The following is a 24,392-nucleotide window of genomic DNA, read 5'->3' on the forward strand; positions in this document are numbered from 1 at the left end:
TTGGGTTGTTAAGCTCAATGATGGTCAATTAGGCCCAATAAAGGTTAGTTAGGGTTGTTGACCTAAATGACGCTTAATCAGGGCCAATAAAGGTGAATTACTTGTTAGAATGCTCCAGTGAGTAGAGTGTGAATTCTCACACGACCCGAAAAATAACACGAACCTAATGTAGTCACTTAGAGGCAATTAAGGTGAATTACTTGTTACACTGCTCTAGTGAGTATGGGTATGAATTTCGGACACGACCCGAAAAACAACATGAACCATAGGAAAATTGACCAATAGGGACTAAATTAGTATGATCATGACCCAAACTTTTGTGGGTTGACCCGAACACAACTCGTTTAACCCGAGTTTTTTAATTTTTTTTCTGAAATTAATATATTAAAATTAAAATTTACTTAAAAAACACAAATGTATATAATAATATCATATATTTATTGTTATTTTGTGTAATATATGATAAATGTACCTTTAATTTTCGTTTCCCACCACTTCCCCTAAAAAAATTCTAATTTCCCTCCTCTTAAGTTTTATTTTCCCCCTATATTTTCATTTAACCCTAAATAGATTCCCTCCCAAAATTCATACCCAGATCTCATCTCATCTCATCTCGTACTGATGCCCCTCTTCTCTTTTTGTCTAATCTCTACTCTGATTGAACGCGAACCGAAGGAAGAGGAACATAAATCGGAAGCCATCCGATTTTAGACGTTAATCGGAGCTCTGAAAACCAATTAAGGACTGACGTGGTTAAGGTAAGTGCAAGAACCCTATTTTCTTCGTATTTATTGGACAGTATGCGTGCTTGTGTTGGTTGGTTTTTCGAATTAAAGTCTTGTGAAAAGTCTGAGAATTGATGAGAGGTTTGCGAATTGAAGGTGTAGATCTGAGAATTATATGAAATTGTGATAAGTCTTATGAACTGATGAGAGGTTTGCGAATTAAAGGTGTAGATCTGTTATATAATTGGACAGTATGCGTGCTTGTGTTGGTTGGTTTTTTTCCTTTGGAGTTGCTGTTGGCGAAATGGGAATAAGGGAGGTAGTGTGACACTCGAGGTTTTTTCCGAACGAACACCTTGTAATATTTTGTGTATATAAATATTATTAAATGAAAATGTGACTTTTACATGTTATGTGCGATATGTATGTAATATATATATGTGTGTATGAGAGTCGAGACCACGACTCGCAACCACCCGGTTGCGAGTGGGCCTTTGGGTCGTAACCGGTTTGGGCCGAAACCCCAAGCCCAACCCGAAAACCACCCCTTGTATATATATCCCACCTTTCCTTATTTCCTTCATTTTACACAAACAACAAACACACACACTTCTAATCCCCCTCAACTAGAAAACCCCAAAACAACATCCAAACTCTTCCAAATCTCGGTCCAAGCTCAAGGATTTCGGACAAGAAACTCGGTCAAGATCATCACTCGGACACTCCATCTTCTCGGTTCCTTTCTCTTTGTTTTCGGCTCCTTCTTCTTCTTCACAACCGGTTAGTATTATCCTTGTGCATAGGATTTATGTTATGTTGAATGGACTTGTATGCTTGGTTCATAGTGTTATGTATGAATTTAGGATGATTTGTGAAGTTGAATATATGTGATAACATGTTTAAATGGCAAGAAAAAGGGTAGTTTAAAAGTGTTCATAGCCAAACATATTATGCTTTATTATTCTTGCAAAATGATGTTGCTAGACTTAAGATTTCGGCTCCAAATAATATGTTTCTTGTTCTTACATGACAATCTTGTTTGAAATATATGATTTTGGTTCAAAATGCATGGTTATGATTAACATGAAAACCCTAGAAAAACTATGAACTTGATGAACTTGTTGAAGATAGTTTGAAGATTTTAAAATGGTAATGTTTGATCTATTGTTGTATATGGGCAGATTAGGAAAAGTGTTAGTGAAATATTATTGGTTGTTTCCTAATCTGGGCCTGAATTCTTGGTACAATTTGGACTGTCATATCTGCATCATCACGTGTACATGAAAGGGACATATTACGACTCGCAACCACAGCATTCCAACTCGAGACCACGCAGTTGCGACTCGCAACCATAGCATGACAAGTCGAAACCACACGATTGCGACTCGAGACTACGACGGTTGCGACTCGCAACCAAAACGTGACAACTCGAGACCACGGTTGCGACTCGCAACCATAACGTGACAAGCCGAGACCACCTGGTTGCGACTCGAGATCTTCTGGTTGCGAGTGGGCTGTCCATTTTGGTTTTTGGGCCGATATGTGTTAACTTGGGCTATCTGTTGACTGGATTATGTGTTGCTGTTGACTGCTTAATTGTTTAGGCCGGCCCAATAACCCAACGACTGCTTATTTGTATGTATGTTACGTGCCAGTATGTGTTTTACGTGAATGCTTGTATACCGAACCTGACCTATACCGGTAACCATGTTAGGACGTGGTGACCAGCGTGTTTGACCAAGTAACCCAAATCTACCGAGCAACCCAAGGTGAGTTCACAACTTAAAAGCATGCGTCCCGGTGGTTTGGGACACGAGACTAAAACAACCCCATCCCCTGGTAAAAGGGGATGCCATTTACATACCTTCCCTAGTTATCGGGAACAAAACTTACTTTTCCTTCCCTGGTATTGGGAAACCTTTTGGTTAATTACTGTTTATACGGATTGCAACTAACGGCACTAAACGAAACTCTATCACTCAAGTCCCTACTACAAATACCGATTAGTCGCCGGGGTCAGGCGAACGGGTTATTAGTTGATAGCGCTATTTAGGTGTTTACCAGCCTCACACCGTGCCCTGGTTTGGGATCGGTCGTGAACTAATGTACTCAGACATCCGTCAATGATGATAGAACATTGACATCGGGGCATCCTGCGGATACGCAACGGTTACCTAGTGTTCGGTATTGGAAAAACAGTTTAGTCGCTAACTTTTGGGGTAGCTCCCCATGGCATGTATAAACGGATAAATTAACTGGCGAAACAAGTTTTTGGTAATTAAAACTGGACAACTAGTGAACTCACTCAGCATTATTGTTGACCCCTTACTGCATGCTTTGCAGGTAACCCGTGACGAAGGAGCTTGCTGCTTGGGAACGTGTAGTGTCTGTTCACCCTTGTGTTGGGTGTTACCTTATTGTGAATTATGAACTTTGTTTAAACTGCCTTACTTATGCTTCCGCTACTTATTAACTGTTTGAACTTAAAACCTTAAACTCTGAACTTGATATTTGCTAATCTTATGGTTAGTAAGTATTACTTTTGTTATCAACTTAATTATTCAGTATAATTGGTGGCTGGATCCTGGTCAGTCACGCCCTCGAAGCGGGTGTTATCCGCAGGTGGAATTTGGGGGTGTGACAGATTGGTATCAGAGCCATTGGTTATAGTGAACTTGGTTTTAAAAAGGGGAAAATCTTTTTGGAGAAAACCAGACTATAACCCGTGACTCGCGACGACACTACACTCCAAGTGCAAGGCTCGACACATTTGACCTCATAGCTCGGACCAGTGTTTACTTGTTTGCTTACTTTATGTTTCCTGTTTTGCTATACATATTAGTATGTCTAATTAGATAGATACACCTCTCTTTTCTATCTCATTCTCGTTACACTACGGCATCACACTCATACTGCGTTTTCTGATTTGAAGACAATGAGTGGACGCGGAAGAGGAAACATCAACATGACGCAGGCTCAGTTCACTAACCTACTCAACACAGTGGCTGCAGCTTTCGCAGCTCACCCTATAGGTAAGCTCGTTGTTTTAGGATGTTTAGATCCTACCGCCACATCGACTTTTCGCCTCTAAACCTATACGTTTCGCTTCTCACCCTATAGGTCAGTATGCACCTGCGCAACCACCCGTGTGTACTTTCAAAACCTTCATGGATTGCAAGCCTCTCCCTTTCAACGGCACTGAGGGTGCCATAGGTCTTCTGCATTGGATTGAGAAAATTGAAGCTGTTTTTGCTGTTTGCGAATGTCCCCCTGCAAATTGGGTGAAATTTGCTACTGCTACGCTTGAAGGAAGCGCGCTTTCTTGGTGGAAGGCACAGATTCAGATGTTTGGACTGGAAACTGCAAATGCTACTGCGTGGGAGGATTTCAAGGATATGATTAAGGATGAATACTGTCACCGGGATGACATCCACAAGCTTGAGAACGAGTACTATGAGCTCAAGATGGTTGGGTCAGAGATTGAAACTTACACCAAGCTGTCTAATGACTATGCTGCTCTTTGCCCAAACATGTCTCGACCTATGTATCGAAGAATCGAACTGTACATCAAGGGTTTGGCTCCGGAAATTCGAAGCCATGTAACTTCAGCCAACCACACTACCATTCAGCCGATCGTTCGACTTGCTCACAAACTCACTGATCAGGCCGTAGAGGAGGGCAGGTTGCCCAAAAGGATCAGTGCTACTGTCGGAACTTCTAGTGACAGCAAGCGTAAGTGGGAAGGAAGTCAGGGCAAGGATGCTAACCCCACTCAGGCCCCAGCACAGCAAAGGAAAACTGAAAACAACAAAGGCACTCAGCAACAGGGTGGCTACCGGGGAAGCTACCCTAAGTGCAACAAGTGTAACAGGCACCATAATGGGGCATGTAACAAGGGCCAGTGTCAGCGATGCCACAAAATGGGGCACAAAGCCAAGGATTGTAGAAGCCAGTTCCCAACAAGACAGAATCAGCAACAACCTCAACAGCAACAGCAGCAGGGAAACGACCGAGCATGTTTTAAATGTGGGGCAACAGGGCACTTTAAGAAGGATTGCCCTGAACTGAATCAGAACCGCAACAATAATCAGGGAGCTGGGAACAACAATCAGAACAACAATGCTGGGAATGGTGCTAGAGGAAGGGCTTTCGTGATTGGAGCTGGCGAAGCAAGGAATGACCCCAATGTTGTGACGGGTAAGTTCTTACTCGATGATCGTTATGTTTCTGTGTTATTTGATTCTGGTGCCGATGCTAGTTATGTATCCCTACGTATTAGTAAGAAGCTTAAGCGTCCGCTTTCGTTGCTAAGTTCTCCTCATATCGTCGAGTTAGCTAATGGTAGAAACATCGAGGCCTCACATGTTGTCAAGGGCTGCAAACTAGAGTTGTCTGGTCAGACATTTAGTATCGACCTTTTCCCTGTTACTCTTGGAAGCTTCGACGTTGTTATTGGTATGGATTGGTTATCCAAGCATCGCGCTGAGATCCTCTGTCAAGAGAAAGCAGTTCGTATTCCTCGCCGTTCTGGCAAACCCCTCATTGTACAAGGTGGCAAAGGTGGAGAAATCTCCGGCATTATCTCGTTCTTGAAGGCCCAGAAGTGCTTACGAAAAGGGCACACCGCTATCTTGGCACTTGTTACCCACACGCAGGAAAGGGAAAAGAGGATTGAAGACTTTCCAGTAGTGCGTGACTACCCCGAGGTATTTCCTGAGGAATTACCTGGACTCCCTCCCCATCGTCAGGTCGAATTCCAAATCGAGCTAGCTCCCGGAGCAGCGCCTATAGCTCGTGCGCCTTATCGACTAGCCCCCGCAGAATTGAAGGAACTCTCGACGCAACTACAGGAACTATTGGATAAAGGGTTTATTCGCCCTAGTTCATCACCCTGGGGAGCACCGGTACTCTTTGTTAAGAAGAAGGATGGCACGTTTCGAATGTGCATTGACTATCGTGAGTTGAACAAGGTCACCATCAAGAATCGTTACCCTCTCCCGCGAATCGACGACCTATTCGATCAATTGCAAGGATCAAGCTACTATTCTAAGATTGACCTGCGATCAGGCTACCATCAGTTAAGGGTCCGTAATGAAGATATTTCCAAGACTGCATTCAGAACTCGTTATGGTCATTATGAATTCCTCGTTATGCCCTTCGGAATGACCAACGCCCCTGCAGTGTTCATGGATCTCATGAACCGGGTATGCAAACCCTACCTCGACAAATTCGTGATCGTGTTTATAGACGACATCTTGATCTACTCGAAAAGTCAGGAAGAGCATGAACAGCACCTACGCCTTATCCTCGAACTCCTTCGCAATGAGCAACTGTATGCCAAGTTCTCGAAATGCGACTTCTGGCTTCGAGAAGTCCATTTCCTGGGGCACGTGGTTAACAAGGATGGAATCCACGTCGACCCGGCTAAGATTGACTCTATAAAGAATTGGCCTACCCCTAAGACTCCGACTGAAGTCCGCCAATTCTTGGGACTGGCGGGATACTATCGAAGATTTATCATGGGATTTTCAAAGATCGCTCAGCCTCTCACGGCTCTTACTCAGAAGGGTATGGTTTATAAGTGGGGTGAAGCTCAGGAAACCGCGTTTCAGAGGCTTAAGGATAACCTCTGTAGTGCTCCTATTCTCTCGTTACCTGAAGGGACGAACGACTTTGTGGTTTACTGCGATGCGTCTATTCATGGGCTCGGTTGCGTGTTGATGCAACGCGAGAAAGTTATTGCCTATGCATCTCGACAACTCAAGACACACGAAAGGAACTACACAACACACGACTTGGAACTAGGAGCGGTGATATTTGCGCTTAAGATATGGAGACATTACCTGTACGGTACCAAGTGCACCATTTACACCGATCACAGGAGTCTCGAACATATTTTCAAGCAAAAGGAATTAAACATGCGACAACGTCGATGGGTCGAACTTTTGAATGATTATGAATGCGCCATCAAGTATCATCCGGGCAAGGCCAATGTTGTGGCAGACGCCCTCAGCCGAAAAGACACTATACCAAAGCGAGTGCGAGCATTACAACTTACCATCCAGTCTAGTCTTCCTACCCAGATCCGAAATGCCCAGATCGAAGCTCTGAAACCGGAAAACATCAGGGCTGAGTCCCTGCGAGGATCGAGACAGCAACTAGAACAGAAAGAAGACGGCGCCTACTATGTGACAGGGCGCATTTGGGTCCCACTTTACGGAGATTTACGAGAGCTTGTGATGGACGAAGCCCATAAGTCCCGTTATTCAGTACATCCTGGTGCAGATAAGATGTACCACGACTTAAGAACCACATACTGGTGGCCTGGCATGAAAGCCCACATAGCAGCCTATGTTGGCAAATGTTTGACCTGTGCAAGAGTCAAGATCGAGTATCAGAAACCAGCAGGCCTACTACAGCAACCGGAAATCCCGAAATGGAAATGGGAGCAGATTTCCATGGATTTTGTTACAGGGCTACCTAGATCCCAACGCGGGAATGACACTATTTGGGTGATAGTAGATCGATTGACTAAGTCTGCACACTTTCTGGCTATTAAGGAAACAGACAAGTTTTCTACCTTGGCAGAAATCTATTTAAAGGAAGTAGTCTCCAGGCACGGGGTGCCAACTTCTATTATTTCCGATCGAGACGCTCGTTTTACTTCCGAGTTGTGGCAAGCTATGCACAAATCCTTTGGCTCACGTTTGGACATGAGCACCGCTTATCACCCGCAAACGGATGGGCAGTCTGAACGCACCATCCAAACCCTGGAAGACATGCTTAGGGCGTGTGTGATCGATTTTGGCAAGAACTGGGAGAAGCATCTACCGCTGGTGGAATTCTCCTACAATAACAGCTACCACACTAGCATTCAGGCGGCACCTTTTGAGGCATTGTACGGTCGTAAATGCCGATCACCTCTTTGCTGGGCGGAAGTCGGTGATAGTCAACTCACAGGCCCAGAACTGGTGGTAGATACAACGGAAAAGATTTCCCAGATCAGGCAACGCATGGCGGCAGCTCGTGACCGTCAGAAGAGCTACGCTGACAAGCGTAGGAAACCGCTAGAATTCCAGGTCGGGGACCGGGTTCTACTTAAAGTCTCACCCTGGAAGGGTGTGGTTCGTTTTGGTAAACGAGGCAAGCTGAATCCACGATATGTTGGACCATTCGAAATTACCGAGAAAATCGGTAAGGTTGCTTATAGATTGAACCTGCCTGCGGAGCTGAGCGCGGTACACAACGTATTTCACGTATCTAACCTAAAGAAGTGTTTGTCGGATGAAACACTTGTGATTCCTTTTAAGGAACTCACTATTGATGAACAGCTACACTTTACTGAGGAACCGATTGAGATCATGGATCGAGAGATCAAAACCCTCAAACGTAGCCAGATACCCCTTGTGCGAGTTCGTTGGAACTCACGACGCGGCCCAGAGTTTACCTGGGAGCGGGAGGACCAGATGAAGTCCAAGTATCCCCAGTTGTTCCCAAACGAAAACCCCAGCACTGAAGCTACAACCGAATTTCGGGACGAAATTCCAAACTAACGGGGGGATGATGTGACACCCCGTTGAAACACGCTAGCTTGGCAGTGGCTGCTTCAACTTTCGGGACGAAAGTTCTTAAAACTTGGGGATAATGTGACACTCGAGGTTTTTTCCGAACGAACACCTTGTAATATTTTGTGTATATAAATATTATTAAATGAAAATGTGACTTTTACATGTTATGTGCGATATGTATGTAATATATATATGTGTGTATGAGAGTCGAGACCACGACTCGCAACCACCCGGTTGCGAGTGGGCCTTTGGGTCGTAACCGGTTTGGGCCGAAACCCCAAGCCCAACCCGAAAACCACCCCTTGTATATATATCCCACCTTTCCTTATTTCCTTCATTTTACACAAACAACAAACACACACACTTCTAATCCCCCTCAACTAGAAAACCCCAAAACAACATCCAAACTCTTCCAATCTCGGTCCAAGCTCAAGGATTTCGGACAAGAAACTCGGTCAAGATCATCACTCGGACACTCCATCTTCTCGGTTCCTTTCTCTTTGTTTTCGGCTCCTTCTTCTTCTTCACAACCGGTTAGTATTATCCTTGTGCATAGGATTTATGTTATGTTGAATGGACTTGTATGCTTGGTTCATAGTGTTATGTATGAATTTAGGATGATTTGTGAAGTTGAATATATGTGATAACATGTTTAAATGGCAAGAAAAAGGGTAGTTTAAAAGTGTTCATAGCCAAACATATTATGCTTTATTATTCTTGCAAAATGATGTTGCTAGACTTAAGATTTCGGCTCCAAATAATATGTTTCTTGTTCTTACATGACAATCTTGTTTGAAATATATGATTTTGGTTCAAAATGCATGGTTATGATTAACATGAAAACCCTAGAAAAACTATGAACTTGATGAACTTGTTGAAGATAGTTTGAAGATTTTAAAATGGTAATGTTTGATCTATTGTTGTATATGGGCAGATTAGGAAAAGTGTTAGTGAAATATTATTGGTTGTTTCCTAATCTGGGCCTGAATTCTTGGTACAATTTGGACTGTCATATCTGCATCATCACGTGTACATGAAAGGGACATATTACGACTCGCAACCACAGCATTCCAACTCGAGACCACGCAGTTGCGACTCGCAACCATAGCATGACAAGTCGAAACCACACGATTGCGACTCGAGACTACGACGGTTGCGACTCGCAACCAAAACGTGACAACTCGAGACCACGGTTGCGACTCGCAACCATAACGTGACAAGCCGAGACCACCTGGTTGCGACTCGAGATCTTCTGGTTGCGAGTGGGCTGTCCATTTTGGTTTTTGGGCCGATATGTGTTAACTTGGGCTATCTGTTGACTGGATTATGTGTTGCTGTTGACTGCTTAATTGTTTAGGCCGGCCCAATAACCCAACGACTGCTTATTTGTATGTATGTTACGTGCCAGTATGTGTTTTACGTGAATGCTTGTATACCGAACCTGACCTATACCGGTAACCATGTTAGGACGTGGTGACCAGCGTGTTTGACCAAGTAACCCAAATCTACCGAGCAACCCAAGGTGAGTTCACAACTTAAAAGCATGCGTCCCGGTGGTTTGGGACACGAGACTAAAACAACCCCATCCCCTGGTAAAAGGGGATGCCATTTACATACCTTCCCTAGTTATCGGGAACAAAACTTACTTTTCCTTCCCTGGTATTGGGAAACCTTTTGGTTAATTACTGTTTATACGGATTGCAACTAACGGCACTAAACGAAACTCTATCACTCAAGTCCCTACTACAAATACCGATTAGTCGCCGGGGTCAGGCGAACGGGTTATTAGTTGATAGCGCTATTTAGGTGTTTACCAGCCTCACACCGTGCCCTGGTTTGGGATCGGTCGTGAACTAATGTACTCAGACATCCGTCAATGATGATAGAACATTGACATCGGGGCATCCTGCGGATACGCAACGGTTACCTAGTGTTCGGTATTGGAAAAACAGTTTAGTCGCTAACTTTTGGGGTAGCTCCCCATGGCATGTATAAACGGATAAATTAACTGGCGAAACAAGTTTTTGGTAATTAAAACTGGACAACTAGTGAACTCACTCAGCATTATTGTTGACCCCTTACTGCATGCTTTGCAGGTAACCCGTGACGAAGGAGCTTGCTGCTTGGGAACGTGTAGTGTCTGTTCACCCTTGTGTTGGGTGTTACCTTATTGTGAATTATGAACTTTGTTTAAACTGCCTTACTTATGCTTCCGCTACTTATTAACTGTTTGAACTTAAAACCTTAAACTCTGAACTTGATATTTGCTAATCTTATGGTTAGTAAGTATTACTTTTGTTATCAACTTAATTATTCAGTATAATTGGTGGCTGGATCCTGGTCAGTCACGCCCTCGAAGCGGGTGTTATCCGCAGGTGGAATTTGGGGGTGTGACAGGTAGTCTATGTGGTTTAACAGGACAAATAGAGGATGTGAGTTATTAGTGTCTGGATCCTTTCAGAATAGGTTGTTGTAAGTTCTTCAGAAAATTGCAGGCCATGCTCTTGTTAGTTGTTACATGTGCTTATGTTGTTACTGGCTGCTAAATGCTTGTATTATTTTATTACTGCACCTTCATGCTTCTCTCATAACAGGCATTGTTGTATCCCATATAATGTTCAGGGCCTCTAAATTAGCATCATAGATGTATTATACATAACCATAACCATAACCATAACCGAGATGTCGGTTATTGAAAAGTCATAACCATAACCGCTCGGTTATGGCGGTTTCGGTTATGGCGGTTTTGATGGTTATGATGGTCGGTTATGGGTCGGTTAACCATGAACTTGGGTCTAGCTAAATTTAGCTCAATATTTAAGAGTAGTAAAACAATAGTTAAATGATGATAATTTATTATTATTCAAAGGGTAAAAATGAGATGGTAAAAAAAGGTTTGATAGTTAAATGCTCTGTTTTTAAAAGTAAAACACATATTAGAAAAACACTATAGTTTGATACTTTGATTTGTTTATGGAAAACTAGCAGCAGATTCTAATTATAGAATTAGGGGTGCAAACGAGCCGAGCTACTCGTGAGCTACTCGAGCTCGGCTCGAAAAAAAACTCGAACGAGCCGAGCTTAAACGAGCTCGAGCTCGAGCCCGAGCCTAAAAACAAGCTCGTTTAGTAAACGAGCCCGAGCCCGAGCTTCGCTTATCGAGCTCGAGCCGGCTCGCGAGCCTAATCGAGCTTTCTATTTATATATATTTTTTATTAATATATTAAACATATATTTATATAATAATAATTACCATTTATATAAATATAAAAAATAACTAAATTATATATATTATAATAATAATAATTATTATTATTAATATAAATTAATTAAAAATTACTAAACGAGTCGAGCCCGAGCCGAGCTCGAGCTTGAAGAATTAAATTCGAGCCGAGCTCGAGCTTCAGAAATAAAGCTCGAATCGAGCCGAGCTCGAGCTTCAGAAATAAAGCTCGAATCGAGCCGAGCTCGAGCTCGAGCTTTCATATGTTAAACGAGCTCGAGCTCGAGCCTGGTCGAGCTCGGGCTCGGCTCGGCTCGTTTGCACCCCTATATAGAATAAAGTGATGGAATTTAATTATTTTGAATAAATGTCGATTTTATCATGATTTATTTATATAAAAATAGAGGATTATACGTGACCAAAGATGATGAATTAAAGTACAAATCCACAAACCTTAATATGGAAAAAGAAACCAGGAAATATGTACTCCTTTTACTTTATCAGTTAATTATGCAGTCGATAAACAAACAGCAGTTTATTATCAGGAAATAACACCACAAACAGCAGTTTATTATGCAGCCAATAAACAAACGAGAACAAAATTAGTTAAAGGTGCAAACGAGAATAAAATCAGAAACAATACGTAATCGATACGACGGAAGACAATACGTAAACGAGAACAAAATCAGAAATTATACATAAACGTAAACAAAATCAGAAACAATATGTAAACGAGAACCAAATTATTTTATTGGTTTAATTCAATGTGGTCCTTTGGTATTCTTTCAGGCTCCAACATATAAGATTGGATCGGTTATGTATATGGGTCGGTTAACCATGACTTTACTAACTAGTGGGTCGGTTCGGTTATGGCGGTTATAGAAACGTACAAAACCATAACCGACCCATGATTATCGGTTTTCAAAAAATTAAAAACCGACCCATCGGTTTTCCATTCGGTTCAGTTTTTTCGGTTATTTCGGTTATTTCGGTTATGGGTCGGTTAATTCGGTTTTTTGCACACCCCTAGATGTATAGAAAACATTTATGTTATTTCATTATCATGTCATTTGGACACACAATACTTATTTTTTTATGTTTCATAGAACATTACCCCCCATGTAAAATGTAGTTCTAGTGGTCTTTGATAATAAATTCAAAATTGCTTGCATTAGTTTTGACATCAAACCGTAGCTTCTATGCACAATCCCATTTGCTGGCGATTAAGTTTTATTTTCTGGTAATGGTTGCACTTATTTCTAGCAACATCTTAGTTTTGTGCCGAAGTTATTTCATGGCTCAAAGGAGTTCTACTGTTTTGTTCTAGTATGCCATTTTCTTTGATTTTTCCGCATGGTAGCTAGTTCTAATCAAAGGGGTGTAAATTAGTTAATTTGAGATTTAGTTGACAACCCGTTCTAACAAGAATCATTTAACCCGGTTCCAAACCAGTTTTAAATGGTCCGGTTCCAGTTCTCATTTCTGGAAAATTTATTCATTCTCTTTATTGTATATAATAACAACTTTTGTCAAACTCATTTCTAGCATCATGGAAGTTGAAGAAGAAAGCGATTTCTCGGATAGGGATTTGACAGGTGAATCTGAAAGCGATTTCTCGGATATGGATTTGACAGCACACAAAACAAAAACACCAAAGAGGGGGTTGACCAGGTTACCAAAAATGCGAACAGCATTTACAAACTCGGGTGGAAAAAAACACAAAGTTACATTTGATGAATTGCAGAAGTTTTCTGGGGAATACAGATCAGAATTTTCAAGTTTTTTGGGAGACCTAGTAAGAGAACATGTCGGATTTAGGTTTTTAGCATGGAAAACAGTGCCAACAGAAGTAAAGGATAAACTGTGGGAGGAAATAACGGTTAATTCTTTTCTCTTAATTATAAATGTATTTTTACATTTTCATGTGACTAACATACAACTTGTATTATATATTGCAGCGTTTTTATGACATTGATGCATGTCGTAGGCGTTTTGTAATGACTCGGCTTGGTGACCTGCTTCGAAATTTTAGAAGAAAAGTATATGCGGGATACATAGTACCTAACTTAGGTAAACCAAAGAAACTTGCACGAATTCCTAAGAGGTATCGTTCAATGGTGGAGCAAACAGACTGGGACAAGTTTGTAACATATACACAATCAGACGAGTTTAAGGTTTTAATCTTTTATTCTAATGTTCATCATTATTTTATTTTAAATATAATTTTAAACTCTAATGAAATAATTACAAATTTGTTGTAAGGATGTGTCAAATAAGAGAAAAACAGCACGATCAAAATACGTTTATGATCATCACTTGGGACGAGGAGGGTATGCTTATCTAAGAGAAAAACTGGTAACTTCATTTCTTCAATTAAAGTTTGTTTTTTTTTTTTGTGCTTATAATGATTTTTTGTTTGTATGTCTGATGTGTGTGTCCGTTATTTTTGTTGTATATATTACAAGGTACAAAATAACGAACTTTCAGTTGATGAGATCCCCTCTCGTGCTTTAATGTGGAGGAAAGCAAGGGAAAACAAAAATGGAGAATACAAGAATGTTGATGTAAAAGACATAGCTGATAAAATAGTAAGTTCAACTTTAAACTTTTTTGGTTTATTTTTAATTACTATAATACATGTTTATTTGTTAACAATTTCTACAGATTGACACTGAAACGCAAATTAAAGATGGATCCGTGAACCTTGATCCGGGCACGGATGCACTCACATTAGTATTTGGCAAAGAAAAAGGTGGGTATTTAAAAGGTGTTGGTTATGGAGTGACTTCTAGTAGATATTGGCAGAGTCCTCGAACAAAAGGATCATCAAAAGAACGAATTGCACAACTGGAGTTTCAACTACATAACGAGAGACTTGAGCGTGGGAAAAAAGATGAACAAATTAAGACCCTTTCGATGCAGATGGCAGAAACAAATAACACACTTAATCAAGTTTTAGCTCATCTGGCTGCACAAGGACAAACATTACAAATATGTTCATTATCTGCAGACAAAATGTCACAAACACAAGTAAGTGACTTATTTTATTAGCAAATTAATACCTTAATAGTTTTCAAATGTTAACCATTGTTAGCTACCATAAATAGCAACCTATTTATATAAATTTACCATGTGCATTACAATTTTAGAAATTTTCCCTGTTTTATCGAATCGTATTATCTGTATTGCTTCCTTGTTACATTTTGTAGGTAAATTCTTTGGATAAACATGACGGATCAAAGCATAAGGCCAATGCTACCGCATCTAAAATAGTGCAAAAAGAAATGGCACCAACGGTAAGTATGATAATTTCATTATTTTTTTTATAATTTTCCATGTAATTATTGATATTTCATAACACATTTATTTGAATTGTAGGTAAAATCTATGAACAATAGTACTGGATCAAAGGACAATACTAATGTTACCACATCTAACATATCAAGTAAAGTAGTGCAAACAGAAGTCACTTCTCATGCTAACACTTCTAAAATGGTGCAAAAAGAAATGATAACGGTAAGTGTTTGACAATTTCGTATTTTTTATAGTTTTTATGTGTGATTGTTGATTTTCTATAACTTAATTAATTCAATATTTTTAGGAAAATGTGAAAACTAGAAAAAAAGGTGTTTTGTCTACGCAAGAGACTTCACTTCTTGGGACATCATCGCAGTTGGAATCACAAGAAAATATACATAATACACATTCAACAAATGTTCTAGAGGTATGTGTTACGAGATACATATTTATATTGATTTTAACCTTAAGATGTTAATATAAAATTTTTTTTTGTAGATCAAGTGTACTCTATATACTATAAATATGAACAACTGTGTGGCTTATGGTACAATTCATTTGTCAACGGGAAAACAAAGCATTCATGGAGTTCCACTACAAGATAATTGCTATAGAGTTTCTATTGATAAAGTTGTAAAAGAAGCAGCATTTCTACCGGTAGAATCATGTGAGGTCAAAACAGTTGGGGATGCACTAAATACTTTTGTTGCTTGGCCAAAATACCTTGTCAAAACTAGCCAAAAGGTTTGTTCTTTATTAATATATGATTAATTACTCTAGCTATTGATATTTGTTTTCATGTTTTTTGTTTCAGATACCAAATCTATCAAGCATTCAAACACAAAACACTACAACTCAAGTCGCTAAAAAGCAAAAGATGTGTTTTACAACGCTAGATGACATCAAAAAACAGGGAGCAAGAAGAACAAGAAAAACACTTTAAACTAGTACTTATTTTATGTTTACAATCATTTCCTTTTGCAACATTTGTAGATAGTTTTTTATTAGAAGTTTAGTTTTTGGTATTATCGTGCACATATTTTGGTTTATTAATTTTAATATTATTTGGTTTTAGGTTTTCTCATGTTTATTATTGTTTTTTATTATTTGGATATACATGTGTGGCTAAAGGTTAGCCATAAGCCACACTTAAAAGCACAAAAGTTCATGTGGCTTTACATAAACATTAGCCACACCATTGTCATTTTATCTTTTAGTGTCACAAAATCATAGTAAACGTTATGTAAAAACAAATTATGTGTGACCAAAGATTAAACAATAGCCACATAGTAAAATTACAAATTTTCATGTGGCTTTATATAATTACTAGTCACATCATCGTCACTTTGTTTATTTTGCCGTGACGAAATGTTAGCAATTGTCATGGGTAAAAAAGATTACGTGTGACCAAAGGTTAGACAATAGTCACATTTAAAATTACAAAATTTCATGTGGCTTTACTTGATCATTAGTCACACCATCGCCATTGTGTTTATTTTGGTGTGACGAAATATTAGCAAACGCCATGGGTAAAAAATATTATGTGTGACTAAAGATTACACAATAGCCACATTTAGAAAGAAAAAAAATTTCATGTGGCTTTACATAACTTTTAGCCACACCATTCTTATTTTGATTTTTTATTGTGACAGAATGATAGCATCTATAATGCACAAAATGAATTTGTGTGGCCAAAGGTTAGATGATAGCCACACATAAAATCATAAAGTTTTATGTGGCTTTACATAATCATTAGCCACATTATCCTTACTTTATGTGACGAAATGATAGCAAATGTCATGAGAAAGTAAATTATAAGTGACCAAATATTAGCCATTGCCACACTTAAAACCACAAAACTTCATGTAGCTTTACATAAACATTAGCCACGCTATCATCACTTTATTACTTTTGTGTGACGGAATAATAACATATGTCATGTGAAAAAAAAAATGTGTGACCAAAGGTTAAACAATAGTCACACTTAAAATTACAAAATTTTATGTGTGACTAAAGGTTAGACAATAGTCACATATAAAATTACAAAGTTGTTTTTAGTGTCTAGAAATATTTTTTAGCCACAGTTATAGTAAACATATGTGACTAAATAATAAAACGGTCACACTTACAGTGAGTTTATGTGGCCGTTCCAAACATTTAGTCTTACTTAATAAATGGAATGCTTAATTACAACAACTCTTTTTGCCACATTTTTTTTAATTGATGTGGCTAAAACAAACTTTTAAGTGACTTTATAATAGAAACAACCACATTTACAATAAATTCATGTGGCTGTTGTTACCCTTTAGCCACACTTATTGTACATAACGTCTGATTTCCAGCAAGAGATAGTGGTACCCTTTAGCCACACTTTAAAGTTGCTACGGCCACTAAACGTGAATGTGGCCGTATGATACCTATGATGACTGGACCTTTGGTCACACTTGAGTTGAAAAAAAAAAGTGTGACAAAAGGCGTATGGTCACTCTTTTTTTGTGTGGCCGTAAGCCTTTTTTGGCGTAGTGAATTTCTAAAAAACAAAATGTTTAAAAAGTAGCAATTTTAAAAACAATACAGGGTTTTAAAAAAGGTTAAAAACATATTATTTTAAAAAAGACGTTCATAAAAACAAATGGTAAAAGAAAATACGTATTTATTTATATATTTAAAAATATTTTGACAAATAATAATAATTGTGAAAATAACGAAATAATAAAAAAAAACTTGAGTAATTGCATTAATAATCTCTTAAATATTAAAAGAAGTTTGTAATTATTAAAAATAACCCTTAAGAATGACCTAACTATCCTTACACTTAACTGCAAAAAAGTAACAAAGTTAGTGTTATGAGCCAAAACTATTATAAAATGCAACATCAGGGTTAGGGTTTGATATATCAAAATATTTCTTTTTAGGCTTAAAGGGTTAAACTGGCTAAACCACATGAACAAAAATAGTAATTTACTCTTATTATTATAGGTTCGATTAAAGAACAACAATAAGATTTATAGGGGAAAGTTTTTTTTTTGAAAGTAGAACTTTGATGCGTGTCAGTGTATATATGTTTTTAGATATATATTTAAGCCCTTTTTACACTTTTAGCCAAGTTTTAAATTTATAAAACACGATATTCACTAACACTAGACACACATATGGGCAAGTGCACCCATCGTGGACGTAGTATAGTGTTGGTAAGATACCGAGGTCGTCCAAGGACACAAGAGCTTTTAATACCGGTTTATCCTCAACGTCTAATCAAATCAAAAAGTTAGAAAAATGTTTTAAACTAAGAAAAATAAAAACTAACTAAATGCTGAAAATAAAAATAAAAATAAAAAACAGATAGACAAGATGAATCACTTGGATCCGACACGTGTATTAGTATAACCTTTGATTATTTTCGCACTTTTGCACTTGTTTAAGAGATTATCTTAGTTATTGTAGTAGGCCCCTCTTTTGAAGGTGACGTTACCCTCAACCCAGTAGCTTGAGTCAGCAAGGATACAATCCTAAAGGGTCGGATTATTGAAAGATAATGAATTAAGTTATTAATGCAAATTGTGGTAGGCCCCGCTTTTGGCGGTGACGTTACCCTCGGCTAAGTAGTCTGAGTCAGCAGGGATACAGTCCTAAATAGCCGGGTTATAGTATTAATAGTAGTTAACTTATGAGGGGGTCAAAGAGTTTGGATCCCCGCCATCCAATACCTATGGGCATTGAAGGAGATCCTACTAAATTTGACCCAGGTCCCAAGCAGGACCTCTAAACGCTGAACAAGGGCAAGACCCTTACCAAACCGTTCCCTTAACCCCCGACCAGGTAGCCAACATACCTCCATATAGACCGTGGAGATATGAATGGTGAAAATCTTTTATTTTATATAGACAGTAAAATAATGCCAAGACACCACGGACAAACGATAAGGAAAGATCACCTTCAACATAAGTAACTAGTTATTAAAGTCATTAATACAAAACCAAATAAAAAGTGCAAAAGATTAAAAATAAAAAGTATTATACTAAACACTTGTCTTCACCAAGTGATGTAAGAGACTTAGGCAAACATGGCCTTGATTGTCAAGAACTCTTACGATCAATCTTGGATCCCGAGACGACTCACACACTCTACGATGGACAATGGATGATGGTGGTGGATGATGGTGTTATGGTGGTGGTGGGTGGTGGATGAAGTGTGAGAGAGGTGGTGTGCCAAGGGATGAGAGAGAATGAAGCCAAGCTCCTCTATTTATAGGCTGAACAGAAGGCTGGACACGGCCCCGTGTCCGCTGGACACGGCCCCGTGCCCGCCTGACACTCTCTCTCCTCATTAATTGTAATTGCGAATTACAATTAATGCGCCTGCTGTACTTTCACCACGCCCCCGTGCCCGCTGGACACGGCCCCGTGGTGGGCAATGGAAGCTTCTACTGGTTTGTCTTTTCTGCTGCTTCCTGGGCACGCCCCCGTGTTCGCTGGACACGGGGCGTGTTCAGACTCTGTTTCTTTTCTTTTGCCTTGGGAGATGCCGTTGAGGGTCCGGGCAGTCCACTTTTGTTCCTTTTCTTGTATTTATGGTAGAATTAGTTGTCTTTTTGCTTCTTTTGTGATTTTGAGCTCATTTCATCCTGAAAATACAAAAGGAAGACAAAAACACTCTTTTTCCAACATTAGTACTAAAAAGGGTTAGTTTTATGCCTTAATTGATGTGTTTTATATGTTGCATTTTACACACATCAAATACCCCCACACTTGAACTTTTGCTTGTCCTCAAGCAAAACTCTTTAAATGTGGCTTACACTCCCAAATGGAATAGGTAGAAGAGAAGTTTTTTAGCTTGTCCTAGAGTGTCGGGAATCCAAGGTTTTTTTATAGGTTTTATTTTTATTTATTTACAATCCTATTCGTTATGATTTATTTTGAACTTTTCATAAGATGAATTACTTATTTGGGCATAGCATGCCTTATTAAAATTCCATTTATATACAAGTTCACATACCTCACGGGAGATCACTCAACACTCGGCCGAAGGTGTATATTTTTAGTGAATCACTCGAGAGCGGCACGGAACTTACGTCTTCCATAGGCTTGCCAAGCAATCAATCCTCCTCCTTTTTAACTTTTTACCTTTGTAAATATCAAGAGGACTTTTTGGGTGAAGGCTTGGGTTTAAAGGTGGGTGGTTGGTTAGTGGTTAGTAAAAAGGGCGAAAATCGTAACAAGCGTCGGTTTTCGTGAAGTACCTTATTTTTAGTGACTTTTATTTTGAAGTATTTCTCCAAACAAGCTTTTTATAGCTTTTGTTTGTTTTTGACTTCATCATCATTTTTTTTTTCGTCACATAAAAAGGCGATTTTTACGAAAAAGCGAACTTGTTGCTAAAAAAAATAAATAAAAAGGTTTTTGGTGGGTAAAAAGGGTTTTGGGGTAATGAAATGAAAGGTTTAGGCTCAAAGGGGCTATCTAGGAGGATTTTGGGTAGGTAAAAAAAAATGAAAAATAATGGTTTTGAAAGAAAAATGGTTAGTCCTAATGCCTCCATCATTTACTTACTTGGGTTTAAGTTGGTAAGGACCTGGAATGTATCGTCGTGGCAAGTTCTAGATTTGTAAGGACCGAGCGGCTATTCACACAAGAAACGAAAAATGAGCATTTAATCTAAATATGTGTATTTTTATGCTCAATAAAGGCTCAAAACTCACTTTTGTGGGAATGGGTTTTTAATGTGACCAAGCATATATAATCGAATTTTAAACTAGACTTGTTATGCCGTTTCATAATTTTCTTATGTTGGTTCCTTTTTTATCACGACGCTATCGGTTGTAAACTTGTAAAAATATAACCTTTTTAGAACTTGTTATTCCCAACTTAAACTAAGACAAGTAAATAAATAAAAAAATTGAAAAAGTTTTTGAAAAAATTTGGGGTGTTTAGCGGTTCCAATAGAGTTTTGTGTAAGGCTTGTGTTTAGGATTTTGCAAAATTTCAAGGTTTTAGCATCCCCCCCACACTTAAATTACACATTGTCCTCAATGTGTCCAAAAATAATGTTTTTGGTTGATTAGAATGTATAAAAGTGGGTTAAAAAGCAAAGATTTATGTTACTGGCAGTCTGGACACGACCCCGTGTTCAGCGGACACGGCCCCGTGGTGAACTGCCAGTAACGAAAACTTACAGAAGGTGAACACGGGGGCGTGTTGGGTGAACACGGCCACGTGTCGGGCAAAAAATTGCAGGTCAGTAGCCAAACAGCAGATCTGGGAGATGGACACGGGGGCGTGTCGGCTGGACACGTCCCCGTGTGGACAGTCTGTTAGCCCGAAAAATAGGTTTTTCTCCCGGTTTCTCCATCCTGGGGCTGCAAGTGCTAATGTTTAGCACTCTAACCCTTGCATTGCACCTGTTTAATCATTCAATACCAACCAACCAAGCACAAACCATCCTAAATTACCATTGTTAAACATTATCCAAACATAAAACAAAATAAAGATAAAAAATAGTTAGGGAAAGTAAATTGTTCGACAAATGGCACGCAGGCCATGAATTGTTTGATAGATTAGAAGGGCATTCAAACCTGTGGGCTCATCACCAGCCAGCCCCTTGTTCCTCCAAGCCTCCTATTCCATGTCTTCATCACTTCCATCACCTCCGCCCCCATGCCTCGCCATGTACTCCCGGATGTTACCGATATCATCTTGTATATCGTTAACGCTGCGCTCGATAGCTCCAACCCGGTGGTATGTGTTGTTGGCGAGGTTGTTGGTGTTCCTGGTGCACATAAGGTTTTCCTGCAAAAGATCATGTAAACTTTGAAAGTTAGGAAAACCACCTCCTTGAGAGGAGGATTGACCCGGATCGCCTTGGGGTGGATACTGAAAATGGGGAGGTGGTGCATGAAGAACTAGAGCCTCCTGCGGATTCCATGCGTAGCCTTGCGTCCTCTGAAAGCTCACCGTCCTGTCCTCCGCTTCATAAAGCAAGTTCATGGCTCGGCAAATGTGATAATCGACCCGGCCCGACCATGGACTCCTTTCGAAGGACCTTGGGATATTCGTGAAGTGCTTGAAAAGACGGTACACCCATCCCCCGAAGAAGATTGGTGGAGCAGAAGCAAGGCGGTTCAAGTGCATGTTTCGCAGTAGGAGGTAAGGAACATCGAGAGGCTTCTGGTTGTGGATGCAGTGAAGGACAACCAAATCTTTCAACCCAACAACGCCACTACTGTCATGGCGTTGGTTCAGCGAGTACGTGAGGAGCCTGTGGATGTAGCGGTATAACGGGTCCCTCAGTTTGGTGCTTTTGGTGCTGCTCGGGTTGTAGATTCCTTCACCTATTTGAGCCCATGCGGCTTGGCGTTCAGTTGCATCCAAGTCTCGTAATCCCCCAGTATTCTCTTCATTCCCCGCTTCTTCATCTTTGTATAGCCCAATGATAGATCCAAACTGTGCCATGGAGGTTCTATACGTGGTCCCTCCACATCGAAATTCGACCGCCTCGTGATCAAACGGTTCGCATCTCGAGTTGAAAATGAAGGTGCTATAGAACTCCATCGTGCATTGATGGACCGACCGTAGTCGGGTGGTCAATGCGACATGCAGTGGACCCCTCACAATGTTGTTGAAGCGGTCAAGTTGGTTCACCATGGTTAGCAAATCTGTACACGCCCGCCTTGGGTACTCTTCCGGTCGTGTTTGTAGAACCTCGTACCGTGCCCTAGCATCCAGTTTATTTGCGCTAAACCTTGTGAATTTCGACATCTGAAAAGAATACATAAAAAGTTAGTACGAAACAAGGAAAATCAGAGTGAAACTGCAAACAGTGGGCTGGACACGGCCCCGTGTTCAGCGGACACGGCCCCGTGTCCAGGCGTCTGTAACCCAAAAATTCCATTTTTCGTCCCGGTTTCGAAAACCTAGAAATTTTTAGCCCAATAGTAGCGGTTTCTCCCGAAAATGAAACCCTAAGTGTCATTTTTCCCAAAACAAACCGTTTACCCTTTCAATTTCGTGTTTTTCGGTTCAAGAACAAGGGTTTGGTGTTTTATTTGGAAATCGGATAAATCTATCAACAATACTTGCCTAGTTACTTTCTACTACACTAATCTAAACTACTACTAACAAATTTCATAAAAAATTTTGAGTTCGATCCGGATGAACATGAAGAACCCTATATTTTTCCCCAATTTTTGATGTTTTAACTACATGCAAGTAACTAATCTAACTACTAATGAAGATAGAATCATACCTTGACGTTGTTAGATTCGGTGGTGACGTAGAAAAACTGCAGAAAATCGCCTCGAACCAGAGAGTTTTCGGCTAAACGGGGCGTGTGGAATGGTGTAACTGATAGAAAAAGAGGGTTTTATCCTGACAGTCGCCTCGACACGGCCCCGTGTCCAGCGGACACGGCCCCGTGCCGGGCAAAGTTTTTGAAATTTTTTTTTTATGTGCTCGTGTGCATGCCCCTTATTTCCGAAAAATGGTTAGAAGATTTACCGGTTTTTTAAACGTACACTTACCTGTAACATGTCGGGTATGAGTTTATTCGTTAACCGTTTGAAGTGAGATCTCCTCTTCCTCATCCTCAATGGATCCTCTGTAGAGTTTCAGCTGTTGGCCATTGACTTTAAATGGTGTCCCATTTCGAGTTTTAATTTCTACTGCACCGTGTGGAAAAACATGGGTGACGGAAAAAGGTCCTGACCACCTAGATTTTAACTTACCAGGAAATAATCGAAGTCGTGAATTAAACAATAGAACTTGGTCTCCAACCCGAAATTCATTAGATTTAATGTATTTATCATGCAAATTTTTCATTCTTTCCTTATAAATTTCGGAGTTAGAATATGCATAATTCCTAAGCTCGTCTAATTCGTTTATTTGACAAAATCGATTTTTACCGGCATTTTCCAAATCTAAGTTTACGTTTTTTATTGCCCAGTAGGCTTTGTGAGCTATTCCTACTGGCAAGTGACAGCTTTTTCCATAGACGAGTTTATATGGGGTTGTGCCTATAGTGGTTTTATAAGCAGTTCGAAAAGCCCATAAAGCGTCGTCTAATTTATCGGCCCATTCTTTTTTATTTATTCCTACGGTTTTTTCAAGTATTCGTTTTAAACCTCGATTAGTCACTTCGGCTTGCCCATTGGTTTGAGGATGATATGCTGTTGAGACCCGGTGATAGACCCCATACCTTGTTAATATTTTTTCGAGTTGATGATTGCAAAAATGGGTACCTCTATCACTTATCAAAGCCTTTGGTGTCCCGAAACGAGAGAACAGCTTTTTCAGAAATTTTACCACTACTCTTCCATCATTTGTTGGAAGAGCCTCGGCCTCTGCCCATTTAGACAAGTAATCGACTGCCACAAGTATATATTTGTTTCCCTTTGAAGGTGGGAAAGGTCCCATGAAATCGAGTCCCCACACATCAAAGATTTCACAGACGAGAATGCCATTTTGAGGCATTTCGTTTTTGGAAGAAATATTACCTGATCTTTGGCAGGCATCACATGTCTTTACAAGGTTTTGTGCATCCTTGTAAATGGTTGGCCAGTAAAATCCTGAATCAAATACCTTTCGT

At 39.8% G+C, this 24,392-nt stretch overlaps 1 protein-coding gene across 1 annotated transcript; it reads left to right on the top strand.

Annotated features, from left to right (window-relative positions):
* The first annotated feature begins 608 nt into the window (after positions 1-608).
* On the top strand, positions 609-15,887 carry LOC110942025. The gene is made up of 11 exons (XM_022183717.2): positions 609-758; positions 13,062-13,395; positions 13,475-13,690; positions 13,779-13,871; positions 13,982-14,104; positions 14,181-14,546; positions 14,726-14,812; positions 14,895-15,032; positions 15,118-15,240; positions 15,312-15,557; positions 15,628-15,887. The coding sequence occupies exons 2-11, from the start codon at positions 13,066-13,068 to the stop codon at positions 15,754-15,756; spliced, it is 1,851 nt and encodes a 616-aa protein (XP_022039409.1). The 5' UTR covers positions 609-758; positions 13,062-13,065; the 3' UTR covers positions 15,757-15,887.
* Positions 15,888-24,392: the final 8,505 nt, after the last annotated feature.

The sequence above is a fragment of the Helianthus annuus genome, chromosome 7 (genome assembly GCF_002127325.2).
Source record: "Helianthus annuus cultivar XRQ/B chromosome 7, HanXRQr2.0-SUNRISE, whole genome shotgun sequence".
Lineage (NCBI taxonomy): Eukaryota > Viridiplantae > Streptophyta > Magnoliopsida > Asterales > Asteraceae > Helianthus > Helianthus annuus.

Bases quoted from the DNA above. Each gene is read 5' to 3' on its own strand.
- LOC110942025 (XM_022183717.2), top strand. From the start codon at position 13,066: ATGGAAGTTGAAGAAGAAAGCGATTTCTCGGATAGGGATTTGACAGGT. The intron at 13,691-13,778 runs GTTTTAATCTTT...ATTTGTTGTAAG, and splicing joins CACAATCAGACGAGTTTAAG to GATGTGTCAAATAAGAGAAA. The intron at 14,105-14,180 runs GTAAGTTCAACT...CAATTTCTACAG, and splicing joins AAGACATAGCTGATAAAATA to ATTGACACTGAAACGCAAAT.